General features: G+C 37.3%; 1 protein-coding gene across 1 annotated transcript in view; it reads left to right on the top strand.

The window, feature by feature from the left end:
• LOC149820930 (S-adenosyl-L-methionine-dependent methyltransferases superfamily protein) overlaps positions 1-18,661 on the top strand; it is a 52,198-nt gene extending 33,537 nt beyond the window's left edge. The window contains exons 8-9 of the mRNA XM_089983814.1: positions 18,074-18,213; positions 18,291-18,661. Of these exons, the coding sequence (XP_089839940.1) occupies positions 18,074-18,213; positions 18,291-18,332 (182 nt within the window). The 3' untranslated portion in view covers positions 18,333-18,661. The remainder of the gene's footprint in view (positions 1-18,073; positions 18,214-18,290) is intronic.
• Positions 18,662-19,278: the final 617 nt, after the last annotated feature.

Below are 19,278 nucleotides of genomic sequence, written 5' to 3'. Positions count from 1 at the left end.
TTTTGTACCACCTACCCTCTCCAAGGTAAGCCTGAATCTGAGTGGGTTAATCTTTTCATTTAATTATGTTCCCGAAGTATGGGGCATTTCCCCAACTTCTTTCTACTATCATAGCAGTAGAATTCCCAACCTTAGTCATTTTACCAAGGTGTATAAACCAGTCCCAGACCTTTGTCATATTGATTGCATAACCCACCCAAAGTGCTTCGGTGCCTTTAAACCAGTCAAGCACGAATGCCCCGGTGCCTTTAAACCAGTCGGGCAACCATATTATATTTTCTTTTTCCATGTGGATTCACATTATAACTTCGATGGTCTATGCATGACCCTTAATACACTGGCTTGACATTCATATGCCCACAACAAACCGACCCATAGGTTCGGTTACCAGATCATCATTCCTCATCATTATTATTTATTTATTTATTCTTCAATTGCAAATTGCCACAACGTACCATTAGGTTTTGACTTGTGACATCCCAACACAAGGTGGCATGTATTAAAAGCCCCGCCAAACAAGCAAAGACACTGTTGGTGTCCTTTATAGAGCATATAGTGCAATCTTAGAGATTTGGTAATATAACTAGATACCTTTCTCCCAACATATTAGCATTTGAACATTCTAAAAGATATACACTTAGTGAGCATTTTCAACATGTTAAGAAATAGGCATTTGAACATACTAAATTATGCAGCTTAGTATATAAAATTTGAATATCATTTTACTATGCTGCTAAATATGCACTTGAGTATTAGTTTAATATGCAATTTCATATGAACATCATATTATCGTAATATGCAGCTAACTAGGCATCTAGCATTTGAATAACATGCAGCTTCTTCATGCATGCAACTAACTTTGATTAATCAGATAACAATCATTATCACTAGACATATAAAAAACTCAAACATGGGCAGCATTTTGGTTTATCATAAGTAATTCAAACGAAAACACAAAATTTAAACATGTCTTTGCATTGATTAATCATATGAAAAACAAACATCCAAACCATAAATGAACACCTGTAATAAGAGGAATTCAATTTTGATAAAAACGATTAGAAATTAAGTTTGATAACAGATAGTTAAAAACATAGGTATTCAGACTTAATGTCAGTTAGTAACAGCACCGGAATAGATAAATGACTAAAAATCAAATCGGATAACCGGTTAGACTTTACTAAATTAAACAGACTCAAATTAGCACAACAGGGGTTCCATAAACAATGTTATGTAATATTAAATGAAGCAGACTCAAAGGATCGGCTAACAACCAATCACATAACATACTTTGTTCTGCTAACTTGCTACTAAAAGAATTACTATTATAAATGAATTACTATTATTTCTGGACCCCTTCACGTCTTAACAACTTATGTATTAAAATAGTGACTGACATAACTAAGAAATCCTAAATTGTATTACAGTGTACAGCCAAGAATCGAACCTATTTATACGAATACACAGAATTAACAACAGAATCCATAATTCGTTTCATATAGAGATTGTGCAAGACTGTGAATTAACATTCTACGACACACAGTAACCCCGATTTAGATAAAAATAGAAGCTCCAATACCGATTTTCTTAAAACAAAATGTGCTAAGCCCGCATCGGCTAATCAATGTCTGCCTCGCGAAAAGGTACATGTTCACATGTCACTAAGTACACCATCATATGTTTGGAACCAATATAATACCCTCATTCCTCAAACACAGCTAACATGAGCTTAAGCCTTAAAAATACACTTTCGAATACATGCTGCATAAGCAAAATATATCATACATTTTCTGACAAAAGGCAGTAGAAGCACATGGCATTTCATATAAATCAGTCACAACACTAGAGAAACCCAAAAGAATGCAATTTGGAGAAATCTGTGGAGCCCAACATCAACTGGGTACAATAGTAATCTTTTGTCATATACATTCCAAGTTTACATGATTTCATGATTCTAACCTCAAAGACACTTTGGGATAGAAACTTTTCGTGTGGGATATAATTTCAATAAGCATGCACTTACCTGTTTTCAATGTAATATCCTAATAGATTAGGCTACATTTCATATGCTCCAGCATATTGAACCACAACATATTTAATAGCATATTGCCATATCAACTGAACAAGACATACAGGAGAATGTATCTCAAATATCCACAAATAGGAGAGGTAAAGGAGCTGGTGTAACCTAATACAAAACCCATAGTCAACGTTACTGTAATTGAGTGAAGTCAATTCCTATTGTTTCAAGAAAAAAAATCAGATTTGTGAAAGCAATGGTTCAACAAAAATCAGAATGGTAAAAGTAAGTAATATTGTTGCACTAAAATCAGTGTAGTGACTACGGTTTGACTATATCTAACCAGAGGATAACAAGATATGCTAGTCAAAGTATCACAGGGTATAATAATGCATGTACCAAGGTATTCAGTTAACACTAACTGATTAACGAGGCATGCTGTTAACAATAATTTTTTTTTTCATAACCACGTTACGATTTCTTTCAAAATGAGATAGACACAATCGGCCCACCTAAACATGCTATGTTTTACAAAATGAAACAGTCGAAATCGGCTAAGGGAAATTAACATAATCAGGTTATATTTTTCAAAACACATGTTATTGGCCAACATTTATCATACTCACGTTACAATTTACAGAATAGAACAAACACAACATGCTTTGTTGACATAAATACACATTCCCTTCCACCAAAACTAGAAGTAAACCCCCCACAAATCTGGGATTATCCGAATGCTAAAGCTGAAAATCCTCAGATCTCAGTTATCCAATGCTACCATCGGAAACCCCCATGACAGACCCAAATTCCCAACCAAACCCAATCCATAACCCAGCAAGAAAAGTTACGGAGTTCCTACCTTTTTCCGGCGGAAGAGTTGTCGCTGACGACTGGAGATGGCTGGCGACAAGAGGTGACCGGTGACCGAACAGCAGGTGGTCGGAAGGCTTTCTGACGGCGATATCTCCGCTGCCAAGCTCAGGTCGAGAGGGACAAGGGAGACAGAGAGGTAGAGAAGAGGAGAGTGGGAGGAAGAGGAAGACAGAGGGCATGAGAGGAAGAGAGGTGTGGGAGGGGAGTAAATAGGGCGGGTGGCCCCAAAACGGAAGGAGGTAGTTACCTCCTCCCCGGCGGCTGCGCACACCCCTTCCCTTTCACGCCATCGCTCTGCGTTAGGGTTCACTCAGAACCCTACGCAGCATATTGGGAAGCCTAGTATCGGGTAAAAAAAAATTTAAACACTTACCTTGCGTACGCGGGGCGCGGCTCGGGTCTGGATCCAAGACCCGGGATCCAATCGAGTGTTGGATCCGCGTCCCTTTTGCGATGTGGATCCGTAAGTTGGATCCATATGGATCCAACCGTAAATTTATTAAAATTATTTATATATATTATTTATCTATTTATTTCTAATATATGTATATGATATTATATATATGGACCCGAATTGATATGGGTCCCGGATCCGAATCATGGATTCCAGCAATCTATTATAGATCCAACATGAAAATTTTAATTAGATCCATACAACATTAGAATCTCCGAGGTCCAGGATCCAAATGTTGTAATGTGGATCCACCCCTCACATATGCTATTACAGACCCTTCTAAAATGTTATAGATCTGATATAAATTTTTTTTCTTATTAAGAATCTGAATTAAACTTCGTTGATCCACTTCATTCATCCTGGATCCAATATCAAATTTGATCCCGATAATGAGGATCCATTACAAAAAATCCAATCCATTTGACCGAAATCCATTATTAAATATTCATTTTAAGGTTCGTGGTCCGATATCTAAGATCCGAATGGAATATCGGAGTTCTAAACAGGATATTTGGGATCCAATATTGAAGATCCAAATAGGTTATCCAAGATCCAATTACGAATAAATAATTAAAACAATAAAATATTCTTGTATCACCTTAATGACTTAAAAATCTAAGTTTATTTATCTGATAAAAATCGCGGGTATTACAACAACGATGGTAAACAAAAGAAAGCTCAACGCATTTGATTCATTCACAATTTTGCCTAGTATACGGGCTGCCCCTTCGGGGTATTGATATTCTCCTGAACTTGGCAGCTTACATCAGACTCAACAAAAGCAAAATAGACTCTAAACACAACTTTACAATGTAAGTCACAAGGGAACATGCTCCCCCCTTCAAATCATGTGCTGCGCTGGCCTATTGAAGGAAATAGACCCGTGACAGTCCTAATGTAGTCAGTAAGTGTCTTAGCCAACAAATCCTTGCATGAGAACATGCATTTAGCTTGAGGAGGTGTGGAGTAAGAATTAATCAATGCACTTTTTTATCATAAGAATAATAGTGAGCAAAATAATATATACAACTCTGATGGCTTGATTATGGTTTCAAGCATGGTTGGTAGTCGAGGAAGCGGGAGCAAGAAGCGATACAGGAAGCGGGAGCGGGAAGCGAGACACTTTCAAAATTTTAGGAAGCGGGAAGCGTGGGACGACTTAGAAGCGAATCACGAACCGTCTCAGAAGCAACCTAGGAAGCGAACCGGAAGCGACCTAGGAAGTGAGGGGGAAGCGAAAAAAGGGGAAATAAATAAATAAATAAATAAAAAATAAAAAAAATGAAAAAAATAACTCTAGTTTCAAGTGAACCAATGTCGTATATATGCAAAATACCCGGCAAGAAAGCAATATAAAAATGTTGATAAGAAAAATCATTATGAAGAATTTTTAGAGATATATGGAAAGCCTACTACAATTGTTAGCATAGGAGCACATTATTATTAGGCACTATATGAAGCAACTCCAGTTCTTGGAGTGAGACACCCTCACCCATCACCACCCTTCCCTCAACCCCCTACTTTCTCCCAAACAGCCATGGATGAGATGACACCATACACTTCTTTATCATGGGGTGAGAGTCTAGTATAAAGTCAATTGCCAAATGAGTCATGCTACTAGAGCACATAAAAAGGAGGAAACACAGTGTAGAAAGCTTCAAGCTTCTAATGAGTTGCAAATAGAAGATCTTCCAAGTCTTCATTGTTGTGTAACATCTTTCATGGACACATCAAGTTTCAACATAATTAACTCATGCAAAGATCTTGAGAAAAATGCTTGAGAATAGGGAGATCTATGTGCGGGTGCGGGTGCGGGGGTGCGACACTTTCAAAAACCTTGGGTGCGGGGGTGCGACAGGGCAAAAATGTAAAAAATTATATATATATATATATATATATAATTTTGAAGTTTTAACAGTTAACATTGTCATAATATCATTCATCATGCATGCAATATATCAACCTAAATATCAATCAAATAAGTAAAGCAATTACATAAATCAACCTAAATATCAATCAAATAAGTAAAGTAATTACATAAATCAACCTAAATATCAATCAAATAAGTAAAGCAAAAAAGAACTAAATTACATACTAAAAGCATATCCTACAATGTATATGACGATGAAGTAATGGCTCTTAATAATTTTCTTCTACAACATCAAATGCATCTTTAGAAGGAATAATGGGCTCAGCTAAATCCATGTTTGTCATGTTGAAATCATGCTCTCCCTCGAAGTCACACTCTTTTGGGTTTACATCCCAAAATTTGGATATTTCTTGTCTGCGTTACAAACCCAATTTGAAAATGTTGAATATAATACAAATATATTTAAATGAAAAATTAAGAAATAATCAAATAACTAAGAGAGCAAATTAGTTTATGTATTTATCATTGGTTCGCGAAAGTAATCGAAGATTTTAATGAACATATACTAAATCCTCTGCACGCTTGCTGGTGAGTTTGTTTTTCTTCATGTTGTGGATTTGAGAATATGTGCTCAAATTTCTTTCACAACAAGATGAACTAGCAGGCTGCGATAGCAATCTTATTGCAAGACGTTAGAGAGAAGGTGTTTCTGATCCAAATGTTGACCACCATGTGATAGGATCTATATTATCCTCCTCTCTCGCGAATAATGCCGGTCCATGTAATCTCGAAAATGAAAATTTTTTAAACTCTTGTGTGACTTGATGTAGAAGATATGCTTCTGAAAAAAATCTTGTCATACACATATTTCTATGTCTTGATAGCTCTGGGTCTAAATTTGGAGGGACACGATCAATACCACCTGCCCGCCACTTATTTGCATAATATTTTGGATTAAGAGAATGTGCCATGCAATGCAAATGAGTGTTGCTCTTATCCCATCTTCTGACTAAAATTGAACGAATATGATTAAAAAAATTAGAATCATCCAATGCACGATTTTTTTCTTCATGCTTGAAAACTATAACTTGTATTTTTTCAATCATATTATCCCACATTTCATAAACTCTATGAAGCATGGGCTCATCTTTATCAACTTCTCTTAACATTTCTCAAATAGGTTACGTAAATTGAAGGAAGTATACTACTCTGTCCTAAAACTCATCATCAAGAATGAATTTCTTAATTTCTTGAGCTTTGATATCATCATCAACACGATAGAATGTCCAATTTTCATCAGTCACCATGTTAACCAAAACATTCTTCACTTTTTTAATCCTCTTCACCATTACAATAATGGACGCAAAACGTGTTTCAGCGATCAACAATTTCAGGTTAGAATGCCTATTAAATATAGCATTAGCACAATGATGGTTAACAACAAAATTCCTAATGCTTTTGACATTTCTTTCTAAATCTTCAATCCATGAACATAAAGCATATGCTTGTGAATTTTCTTTTTCTTTGGGGTTGCAGATGCTCTTTAAAGCCAAATTTAAGTTGTGTGCTACACAGGGAGTCCAAATAATATGAGGGTACTCACTCTCCAAACTCAACGCTGCACTTTTACAAACTGGAGCGTTGTTTGTAATGATTTATACCACTTTCTGATCATCCACTTCTTTTATGACTTTTATAAACAACCTCTTCAAATACTCTGCATTTTATATTGCCCAGATGCATCAACTGCTTTCAAGAATATTGGGCCACTAAGCGAACAAACAATGAAATTGATCAGTTGACGCCTTTGAAAATCTGTCCATCCATTAGAAACAATAAAAACTTTATTTTGCTCCCATGAATATTTTTTAATCTCCAGCAACCTTTCCATATTTGCCCTCTCTTCTGCAAGAAGTGTGATTCGTATTTTTTCTGAGCTGGGAGGCATATAGCCACTCAAATTATAATTTGTCAAAGATGTTACTAAATCATTTCAATAAGGATTTCTAGCCGCATTAAATGAGAGTGAACTAGAATAAAAATACCTCCGTACTTTTCTATCTATATCCTTCCTTCCATATATATTGAATGATGCTTGTATCGTTTCTCTACCTCCTACATTAACTTTTTTTTTCAGCATCTTCTTGGTGGCTTCCAAATGACACACTAATTGCACAAGAGCTCCTCCAGCATTTATCTTACAAGAAATTAAGAATAGAAATGAGGCTGATTTCATACAACATATTCCAAATCCCCAATATGAGATTTGGATGAAGCGTGATCAAGCTGCAGTTGCTTTTATTATTTCCACTATCTCTCAAGAAGTGTTAGTGGGAATTCCAGATGAATGCTCAGCAAAGGAATTGTGGGACAGACTAGTGAAGACATACTCTCAGATATCAGAGGCTAGAATTTCCTTTCTTCAGCGCGAGTTTCAACTCCTGACTAAGGGTTCCATGTCTCTCATTGGATACTTGAATAAGGTTAAGACCATCAGTGATCAACTTGCAGTTGTATGGTATAAAGTGGTAGATAAAGACAAGGTCAGGCAAACCTTGAATGGATTGGGATCAAAATTTCATGTTCTCTCGACTTCTTTGCTATGTCTACCTGATCTACCATTATTTGAAGACGTACAAGCAAAATTACTTCAATATGAGATGACTTTGAAAGGGATGTCACATGAGACTGGTGGACAGGTTCTTGCTAATAGTGTTTCTTTTGGTCAGGGACATGGTGATAATAATTTTGGTGGTGGCAGAGGACGAGGACGAGGTACTCCAGGGAGACGTGGGCTATTGCCTACCTCGAATGCTTCCCTTCTTTATAATGCAAGAAACGTACCCACATGTTATCTTTGCAACAAGCGAGGCCACATAAAAGCCAATTGTTGGCACAATCCTCAAAACAAAGGAAAGTTCCAAAAGGGTGAGAGCTCGTCGGGACGAAAGGAGAACCCTTCAAAATTTGGGGGAGATGTGAAAGAGCTTCTCTTGGCAACGCTGTCTGAGCTTGATTTGAAGCGTGATGATAAAGGAGTGTGGTGTATTGATTCCGGGGCAGCTACTCATGTCACAGGTAATGCGGGTAAATTCTCTACTTTAACTCCTTATTTTGGAAAATGTAACATTGTCACTGGAGACGGGTCACACCACCCCATCACCCACATTGAAAATATTTCTATCCCCTTGCCTAAATCCCCACTTCACCTTTCCAATGTTCTTCATGCCCCTGATATTACAAAAAATATTGTTTCCGTTTCTAAGCTTGTTGATCATACCAATTCTTCCGTTGAATTTACTCCATCTTTTGTTTATGTCAAGGCTCTACAAACGAAGGAGATGTTCGCTAGAGGGGAACGCCGAGGAAATATGTATGTCTTCCAGGAGGACCCTTCTACTTGTGTTTGACCTATCTTGAAGCCATCTCCTAAGTCTATGTCGTCAAAGAACATTCATGTGTTCAATTTGCAATCTTTAAATAAATGTAATAAGGCCGATTTTTGGCATTTGTGTCTTGGTCATTGTGGTCGAGTCTTTGTTGAGCGACTAGTATCTGATGGTCTTATTCCTGAGTCTAGCATGATTCCTAGACCAGATAATAAAATGTGTTCGAGTTGTCAAATGTGTAAGAGTCATGTTCTTCCTTTTCATTCAATAAATGAGAGAGCTTCAAGGCCTTTTGAAATCGTCTGTTTCGATGTATGGGGACCGACTCCTAATCCTTCCAATTCTGACAACAAATATTATGTCATTTTTATTGATAATTTCTCCCGCTTCACTTGGATATATTTCATGAAGAATAAATCTGAAGTCTTCTCTATTTTTCGTTGTTTTCATGCTTTTGTCAAAACTCACTTTTCTTGTAATATTTTACATTTCCAATGTGATGGTGGGGGGAATACTCCTCCAGGGATTTTATCAATTACCTCCAAGATAATGGGATAAATCGTAGAGTATCTTGCCCGCATACACCCCAACAGAATAGAGTTGCAGAACGAAAATATCGTCATATTGTGGAAAGCATTATGAGCATGATGCACGAAAGTCATACTCTTATAGGACTCTGGACAGAGGCCTTTCACTTTGCTGTTCACATTATTAATCGTCTGCCCATGAAGCTTTTAGAAAATAAATCACCTTATTTCATCTTATTTGGGAAACATCCTGATTATGATGAACTAAAAATTTTTGGCTGCATGTGTTATGTTTATATTGACTCTTCTCTGCGAAACAAGTTTCAGGTTAAGGCATTAAAGTGTAGATTTGTCGGATATGCAGATCATCACAAAGGGTGCAGGTGTTATAATCCTGACAGCAGACGAATCAAGATATCTAGGAATGTAGTTTTTGATGAAAATGATTTTGGTGATGGAGAATATGTTTCTGCCCAAACCAATATGAATGCGCTATTTTATGATCCATGGCTCAGTGCAGAGCTCTTTCCTGCAACCAACAATGAGTGTTCTTCCTCCTGTACTCAAGAAACATCCTGTCAAGATGGATACAGTGACATACAGGAACTTGAAATAGAACATCCTCTAGAGATTAACAAGTTTGCTGGGTAAGTTTATAGGAGAAGAGAAAGGGACTCACTCTTGACTCCGGGTGGTATTGAACAAGAAGAGCCTATGTTTCATCCATCGAACGACATTATTTTTCTAATACAATAGCAATTCCGATCAGACGATTTGAAAGAGCTTGACATCCTATTGAAAGGTGGGCCAGTTATGAGAATTTCACTATGGATTTTCAGTTATTTTTGTCACAGATTGAGAAAGAGACCGAGCCTAGACATTTTCATCAAGCCATTAATTCCAAAAAATGGATTCAAGCTATGAATGAAGAGATGAAAGCTTTGTATCAGTGTCAAATATGGACAGTTGTCCCTCGACCTTCAGATAAAAATGTAGTTGGGTCACGATGGGTCTATAAGATCAAATACAAACCGGATGAGAGTGTTGAACGATACAAAGCTCGTCTCGTAGCAAAGCGATTAACTCAAGAGTTTGGACAAGACTATGATGAAACCTTTAGTCCAGTTGTGAAAATGGGCACAATTCGCATTGTTCTTTCATTGGCTGTAGATTATGGTTGGAGAATAAGTCAGCGAGATGTGAAGAATGCCTTTCTTCATGGGGATTTGAAGGAAGAAGTATACATGGAACAACCGCCAGGATATACAGAGGGAGATTCAAAGGAGTATGTGTGCAGATTAAATCAAGCACTCTATGGACTGAAACAAGCATCTCGATCATGGTTTGAGAGTTTTTCCCTAGAAATTCAAAGACATGATTTTTATCGATCGCAATTGGATCACTCCCTATTTATTCTTCGAGGTAAGGAGTTTACTACCTTCTTGTTGATATATGTTGATGATATAATTATTACAGGAAGTAGTGAGAATCATTTTCAAGAAACTAAAGATCTTCTGAGTCAAAGGTTCAAAATGAAAGACCTAGGGAGCCTTCGGTACTTTCTTGGAGTAGAGGTGGATAATCAAGGAAATAAACTTACTTTGACCCTGTTAAATTATGTAATCAAACTTGTAATTTCGTATATATATTTTATATATATAAGGTAATACATATACATATATATAATATATGTATATGTATTTACCAATTATATATATAAAATATATATAGTCATAGTAAGGGTAGTTTAGGAATTTTACACATATTCTTTTTCAAGAATATGTTTTTTTTGTATTTTCTTTTTTCTTTTTCTTTTTGTATTTTTGTTTTTTGCATTTAATGCATTGTACATGCATTGGGAGGGGCCCAACCCACTAGTCGTTGGACCCCTCCAACGGTCACAAATGTGACCGTTGGAGGGGCTCCAACGACTATGTGGAGCCCCTCCCAAGGCCTCCTCCAAGCCCTATTTATATGGGCAGCTCCTCTTGTATTTCCTCAAGGGATTTGGGATTATAGCCCAACCTCTTTAGTGTTTATGAAACTTATGGGTGCAAGTGCACATTTGTGATTCGGTGTGTTGTGTTTGTTGTGCACAAGTGTTCTTGGGTGTGTATGTTCACACATTTATTCTTAAGGTTGTTGTGTTATCGACTAAAGTATCTTGTTGAAGATACTTTTACATGGTATCAAAGCCTCGTTGAAGAAGAAGAATTGCGACTCGCCTTCTTTTGCATTCTTCGGGAAGCGTGCCTTCAAGTTTTTTGAAATCAAAGAGGATCATCTTCTTCGAGCAATATTTTAGGAGCTCCTTTTGTCAAGAAAGACGCAAAAAGTAATTAAGGTACATACTATCTCTTGCATTCTTTCCTCTCTAATGGGCGAAAAAGACTCCCATTTCTCTCTTGGGTTTAAGCTTAATGGCTCAAACTATCATGTTTGGGCCGGTAATATGGAAGCCCATATTAAAGGAAAGGGGCTTTGGGGTTACGTTTATGGATCCATACCGGAAACGGAACCCAAAATTACCATTGTTGAAGGAGGTGATATTAAGATTCTTGAAGGGGATGAAAGACAAAAGGCCCTTGAAGAGTATTCTAAGAAACATGATGATTGAGAAATGAAGAACTTCAAGATATTCTCTTGGATTTTCTCATCCGTTGAGACCAAGATAAATGCCAACATCATCAAATTTAAAAGGGCTTCCGAAGCTTGGGTATATCTTGAGAAAATGTACACCTCAAGAGATCTATCCCACAAGTACTTTCTTCAAAAGAGGGCTTTGACTCTCCAACAAAATGACATGACCATTCGGGAGTACTTTGCCGAATTATCCTCTATTTGGGACGAGCTCGCAATTCTTGAACCTAAATGGAGTGGTGAGGCTATCGAATTAAGGCACAAACAACTTGAAGAAGACCGGTTCTTCAATTTTTTAAATGGCCTTAGACCCGAATTTGAACAAGTTCGGTCCTCTCTTCTCTCCGCCTTCACATCCCCCTCACTCGAAAATGTTATCACCAAGCTAAGTGGTGAAGAAACCCGTATGGGGATTGGCAAAAATAACCCTAGCATTCTTGTTACTTCTTCTACTCAAGAAGATGGTGAAATGGCTAATGCCGTGTCAAGACTGGGAAATAACATGAGGACCTATAGACCTCCTCATTTCAAGAATCAAGGTCAAGGAGGAAATGATCGGTATGACAAAAGAGACTATAGCAAAGTAACTTGCTATCATTGTAAAGAACCCGGACATATCAAACCCTTGTGTCCTAAATGGAAGAAATTGATTGCAACGGCTATGGCATCTCAAGTTGAAGAACGACCCCCTTTATCAAGTGAGTCTCTTTCTCTTCAACAAATCGTGGAAGCCCTACAACCTCTTCTCAAGGGAGGTACTTCCGGAGCCGCTATGTCATCCTCTTCCCCCGGTAAGACATCTTGGCTTTTAGATTCCGGGGCATCCTTTCACATGACCCCTAGTTATTGCACTCTTTCAAATTTTTCTAAAAGTGCTTTTCCATCCTTTGTATCAACCGCGGACGGTACATCTCTTGAGATTAAAGGAATAGGTAATTTTGAAAAACAAGACTTCTTTGTTCCAAAAATTCGTTTTATCCCAAACCTTAACCTAAATATTCTTTCCGTTTCCCAACTCTCGGACCATGGTTGCGATATAAAATTTTCTTCTAATAAATGTTGGATACAGGATCGCCAGTCCGGGAGATTGATTGGGGAAGGCTCTAGAAGAGGAGACCTCTACTACGTAGATTTTCTTCAAGTTCCCAAGAGTCAATTTTGCAACGTCGTCCAAAACAAAGACATTCATGTATGGCATAAGAGATTGGGTCATCCCAATATTGTTAAAATCTCGTACTTGCCTTTTGTTAAACATCTTTGTAAAAGTGACTTTTTGTGTAATGAATGCATTCTTGGGAAAATGAAATGTTTGCCCTTTCCTCAAAGATCCATGTTTACGACAAAACCATTTGAAATTGTCCATTCCGATGTATGGGGACCGGCTCCAGTAATGTCTAAAGGAGGTTTTTCATATTATGTAATCTTTGTGGATGACTATACTAGGTTTTGTTGGATCTATTTCCTTAAACATAAACATGAAGTTTTTTCAACCTTTAAAAATTTTCACATGATGATTTCAAATCAATTCAATGGATCTTTAAAAATTTTTAGGTCTGACTCTGGAGGAGAATACCTCTCAAATGAATTTAAGGGTTATCTTGAAAATTTTGGAATTCTTCACCAAAAATCATGTCCAAAAACCCCTCAACAAAATGGGTTAGCCGAACGAAAACACAGGCACATCATTGAAACAACTAGGACTTTGCTTATTTCTCAAAACATTCCAAAAAATCTTTGGGCTGAGGCAGCTCTTACCTCTGTCTATCTCATAAACCGACTTCCATCGAAAAATTTAAACAAAATTTCTCCCTTTGAAAAACTGTATGATAAGGAACCTGATTATAGCAGGTTAAGGGTCTTTGGGTGTAAGTGTTTTGTTCTTACTGATAAGAATGACAAACTTTCTCCAAAGGCCATTACTTGTGCCTTTCTTGGCTATTCTGAAACCCAAAAGGGGTTTCGTTGTTATGATATCAAAAGTGATAAGTTGTATGTTTCCAGGAACGTGAGTTTTTTGAAAAATGTTAGTGGATTTGAAAGTTGTGACCCTCATAATGAAAATATGGATTACTCTTTTTTATTTGATTTACTGAATAAGGACGATGATACTAGTGATAATGAGTCAGATCAAGATAACCCAAATGAACTTGAAACCGAGGAAAACATCTCCTTGTCTCCTTCGTCACATCAACCTATTGAATTACCTAGAGACCCTATCACCTACTCTCATAGAGATCAAAACAACTTTAGGAGTGCTCTTGACAGATATAATGATGCCAGTTCCAGTGCCTCTCAGAATGAAGTGATCCCTCGTAGAACTGAGAGAAGTAGAAGGCCTCCTTCTAGGTTCATTTCCTATGACTCTTTCTCACCAAGATATAGAGCCTGCCTTAGTGCCATCCACTCTTATATAGAACCTAGAAATTTTGAAGAAGCACGTAAATGCCCTGAATGGATTAATGCTATGGACAATGAACTTGAGGCTCTGAGAAGAGCCAAAATCTGGGAATTCCAAAATCTTCCTAAAGGCAAGAAAACAATAGGGTGCAGATGGGTTTTCAAAGTAAAAACTAAAAGTAATGGATCCCTTGAAAGGTATAAAGCTCGCTTGGTTGCAAAAGGTTATAGTCAAGAATATGGTATTGACTATGAAGAAACTTTTGCTCCTGTAGCTCGTATGGTCACTGTTCGATGTCTTATAACCGTTGCCTCTATCAACAAATGGAACATCTATCAAATGGATGTGAAAAATGCCTTTTTAAATGGCGATTTAAGCGAAGAAGTCTACATGGATGCTCCTCCTGGAATGGAGACTCCTAAGGGAAAGGTGCTTCGTCTTCAGAAAGCACTTTATGGCCTAAAACAAGCTCCCAAGGCTTGGTATGATAGATTTAACTCTGTTATGATTGAGAATGGTTTTTCCTCTTGTTTTACTGACACTGCTCTATTTGTTAGAAAATCCAATGCAGGGATTGTTATTTTACTTCTGTATGTTGATGACATGCTCATCACTGGGAGTGATTCTAACGGGGTTAAAAGTATAAAATCTATCTTAAAAGATAAATTTGAAATGTCTGACTTGGGTTTTTTAACTTATTTTTTGGGAATTGAAGTGGCATACTCTCTTCGAGGATATTTCTTATCTCAAACTAAGCTTGCTTCTGAGATCATTGACAAGTCAGGTATTACAGATGAGAAGCTGTGTGAAACTCCTGCGGTAGTAGGAGCAAAGATGAAAATTGATGATGGAGTTCCCCTATTGGATCCTACACCTTACAGACAACTTGTAGGGTCCCTGATGTATCTGAGTATTACCAGACCAGATATATCCCATGCAGTCCATACTGCAAGTCAATTTCAGCATGCGCCTACATCCGTTCACATGAGTGCCATCTTACGGGTCGTAAGATACATAAAGGGTACTCTAAATAAGGGAGTTTTTCTGTCCTCTTCCTCTGATTTAAAATTGATTGCTTATACTGACTCAGATTGGGGAGGTGACCCAAATAACCGTCACTCCACCACTGGTTTTTGTGTGTTCTTAGGAAACTCACTAATTTCGTGGAGATGCAAGAAGCAACAAAAGATGTCGCTCTCCTCAACTGAAGCTGAATATCGTGCCATGGCCACTACTACCATGGAGATTGTTTGGATTCACCAACTGCTAGAAGACATGGGGATCAAAATTGAAGGTCCCACCAAGCTATGCTGCGACAACAAAAGTGCAATCTACATTGCAAAGAACCACACCTTTCATGAGCGGACAAAACACATCGAAATGGACTGTCACTATGTTCGTGAAGCATATCTCCGAGGAGTTATCGACCTTCCTTATGTCACGTCCGAATATCAGTTGACCGATTTCTTTACTAAAGCCCTGTGCGCTCCGCGGTTTAACTTCCTTCTTGGCAAACTATCGATCATCTTGCCCTAAGTTTGAGGGGGGGTGTTAAATTATGTAATCAAACTTGTAATTTCGTATATATATTTTATATATATAAGGTAATACATATACATATATATAATATATGTATATGTATTTACCAATTATATATATAAAATATATATAGTCATAGTAAGGGTAGTTTAGGAATTTTACACATTTTTTTTCAAGAATATGTTTTTTTTGTATTTTCTTTTTTCTTTTTCTTTTTGTATTTTTGTTTTTTGCATTTAATGCATTGTACATTCATTGGGAGGGGCCCAACCCACTAGTCGTTGGACCCCTCCAACGGTCACAAATGTGACCGTTGGAGGGGCTCCAACGACTATGTGGAGCCCCTCCCAAGGCCTCCTCCAAGCCCTATTTATATGGGCAGCTCCTCTTGTATTTCCTCAAGGGATTTGGGATTATAGCCCAACCTCTTTAGTGTTTATGAAACTTATGGGTGCAAGTGCACATTTGTGATTCGGTGTGTTGTGTTTGTTGTGCACAAGTGTTCTTGGGTGTGTATGTTCACACATTTATTCTTAAGGTTGTTGTGTTATCGACTAAAGTATCTTGTTGAAGATACTTTTACAGACCCAACATAAATACACCCTGAATCTGTTATAAAAGGGTGGAATGAAAGATTGCAAGCCTCTTGCTACTCCTAGTGTGCTTAACCAGAAACTAAGTCTGCAAGACGGAGACTTGTATCATAATCCCACCAAATATCGGAGTTTAGTAGGAATGCTTCAATATCTTACCTTTACCAGACCCGATATTACATATTCAGTCAATCAAGTTTCTCAATTCATGCATGAGCCAAGGACGAGACACATGGATGCAGTAAAAAGGATACTAAGGTACTTTAAGAGTACTGTTGGAGATGGACTTTTGTACACCAAAAGCAGATCCATGAATACTGCTCATGACATCATTGTTTATTCAGATGCAGACTGGGCCGTGGATCTTGATGATCGAAAGTCAGTTTCAGGGTATGGCGTTTTCATTGGTGCCAATCTTGTTTCTTGGAGTAGTAGAAAACAGAAAACAGTGGCTAGATCTAACACAGAAGCAAAATACAGGACGATGGCTGCTGTAGACTAAACATTTGTTGACAGAGCTAAAAGAGCTGCTCTTTTGTGACAACCAAAGTGCTATTCAAATATCTCTCAGTCCCATTTATCACAACAAGACCAAGCACATTGAGATTGATCAACATTTTATCAGGTAGAAGATTGAAGAAAAAGAGATTGAGCCTCATTATATTAGAACAGAAGACCAAGTGACTGATTTGTTTACTAAAAGACTCACAAAGTGCCGTTTTTGGTTCCTAAAGAGCAAGTTGTCCATGATCCAAAATCATGCACAACTTGAGGGAGACTATTAGACATTGTATTGTTTTGTATTTAAGTTTGGATCCGGATCCGGATCCGGATCTGGATCCAAACTACTTGTATGTACCATGTCCACAACATAATGGCATACTTGTAAATACCCTCAACATGTAATAGGGATTTTTCCTATATATTAATGAAAGAGGTCACAGTTTCTCTTTATGAAAAACCGTGACTCATTGCAGCCTCTTTCTCTCTTTCTTCTCTTAAATCTCTTGTTCGCAGATTCTGGAGAAAGCTAATATATCTTACATGGATGGGTGCAATATGTATTATGTTTGTTTGATGCTCAAGAGTACAGAAGAGTTTTTTTTCTTCCTTGTTACAACATTATTTGCAAGTCATGTTTAGATCAACATATGTGTTATGGTTAGGTGGTGAAAATTTTCTAGTTTGATGCTCAATGAATTGAAGTGCAGGTTGTTTTCAGAGGATTTGTGATATTGGGTACCAGGTTCTGGATTTAGATCCAGATTTGAACTCATTTCGCTTTAGTGGTCGGGTCAATGTTTGCAAATGGGCAGATCCAAATCTGAATAACTGCAGTTTACAAATTCTCAGTTTTCACTGTCCAGAGAATAAAAAATGGAAAAAAATCCAGTTCTCATTTTCCACCTGTGTAATCTAATACATTCTCCAAGGCAATCTGTCACAATGATAGTTATCTCAGGGGAGTCATTGTCTCTGCCCTCAAATGCATTCTGAACAAGAAATAAATCCTCGTTTGATAAGACAGTGATATTTTGATGTCTAATTAGATGTATATTTCTAATCGTTTATATGTTCAACTATGCATGTGATTGCTTCCAGAAGTGAATCTCATATTCTGTGTTCTTGGAAGATATCCTTCTTGCATGCGTATGCATCCTTAAATATGTGTATTTCAATATATCCCTGTTTTTTTTGTGGATATTTTTCTCACTTAAGTTAGGCGTAGAAGTGTTAAAAAGTGCTGACAATTGCATCAATTTCTGACAGAAAAGTTTGGATCAGAGAAAGGACCTGAACATCAGACACTGAAAGTGACAGATACCATTCCTTTGAATGAAGATGGTAGCTTTGACCCCTCAGTGCTTGGAGAAAAACCTGATGTTCACTATATTTATGTGTGTATCAAGGTTAGCCGCATTGCCTTGTTTGTTTTTGTGTCTGTTACTTGCAAACAGAAAGTGATATCTCTGAATTTCATCGACAGGATGAATCGTTGAGACAACCAAAGTTGCCCCAAAATGATTGAAGGATAAAGACATGCACAATTATGCGTGAGACTTCTCTTGTTGTATCCCATGCCTCGACTCCGACAAATGACGAGGCAAAGGTAGATTGAGAAAAATGTTGTCATCCAAAACTCGTTCTCATTGGTTGTACTTTTAACCACCAAACTGTTTGTCAAGTTTTTTAATTCGATTTATCAAATTTTATCTTGTGAGCTGGGAACTTTGATTTATGGTTGCAAAATGTTTAGTACTAAAAGAATAAGTCTGTGTTCCAGCTTCCCATTTTCCTACTGTAAGACTTTGTAATTTTCCAGTTTTTTAAAAATTTAATTAATGACAATTTATAAAATTTTAGTGGTAGATAATAAATTAATATTATAATAATAATATATAGAAGATAGCGCTTGCATGGACCCTTGGGTTGGATCGTGGATCTTGTGGATAAGATCCATGGTCTGAGGTTAGTAGGTGTGTTAAATTTTAAACTAATTAGGGAATTCTGAAAAAAAAAGAAAGAAAAGAAAATGGTAGCTATAAAAAAAGCTAACTATTTATCTAGATAAGGAAAGCCTTATATTTCCTAAGTCTTCTTTTTTTAAGGACGTCACCTAGCCCATTTATAAAAAGAGTGGAGCCCTTTGAGAGAGAGAGGAAGCAAGAGGAAAGAGAAACAGAAAGCGAGAGGCTGCCTTTTTGAGATTGTGGAAGTAAGAGGCTGTATGCTTGTGGAGAAACCTCGCTTGGATTGCTTCGGTTCAGCCATCGACCAAGGTGCGGGTATCCTTCCATGGCTCGATAGGCAAGGAGATTAGTATGGATTTGAATCATGTATATGGTTTTTTTTTTAAGAAAAAAAAATGAGTTTAGTCTATGCACGATAGAATACTTTTTTTTTTCATAAGATGTGTTGGAATCTTGTTAGGGTTGTGTCGATCTTCACGATTGTGGGGTTTAATGACTCCTATA

The sequence above is a fragment of the Nuphar pumila genome, chromosome 12 (assembly GCF_984573655.1).
Source record: "Nuphar pumila chromosome 12, dmNupPumi1.hap1.1, whole genome shotgun sequence".
In the NCBI taxonomy this organism is placed as follows: domain Eukaryota; kingdom Viridiplantae; phylum Streptophyta; class Magnoliopsida; order Nymphaeales; family Nymphaeaceae; genus Nuphar; species Nuphar pumila.
Note: the sequence above shows the minus strand (reverse complement) of the source record. Positions and strands in the feature narration are given on the sequence as shown.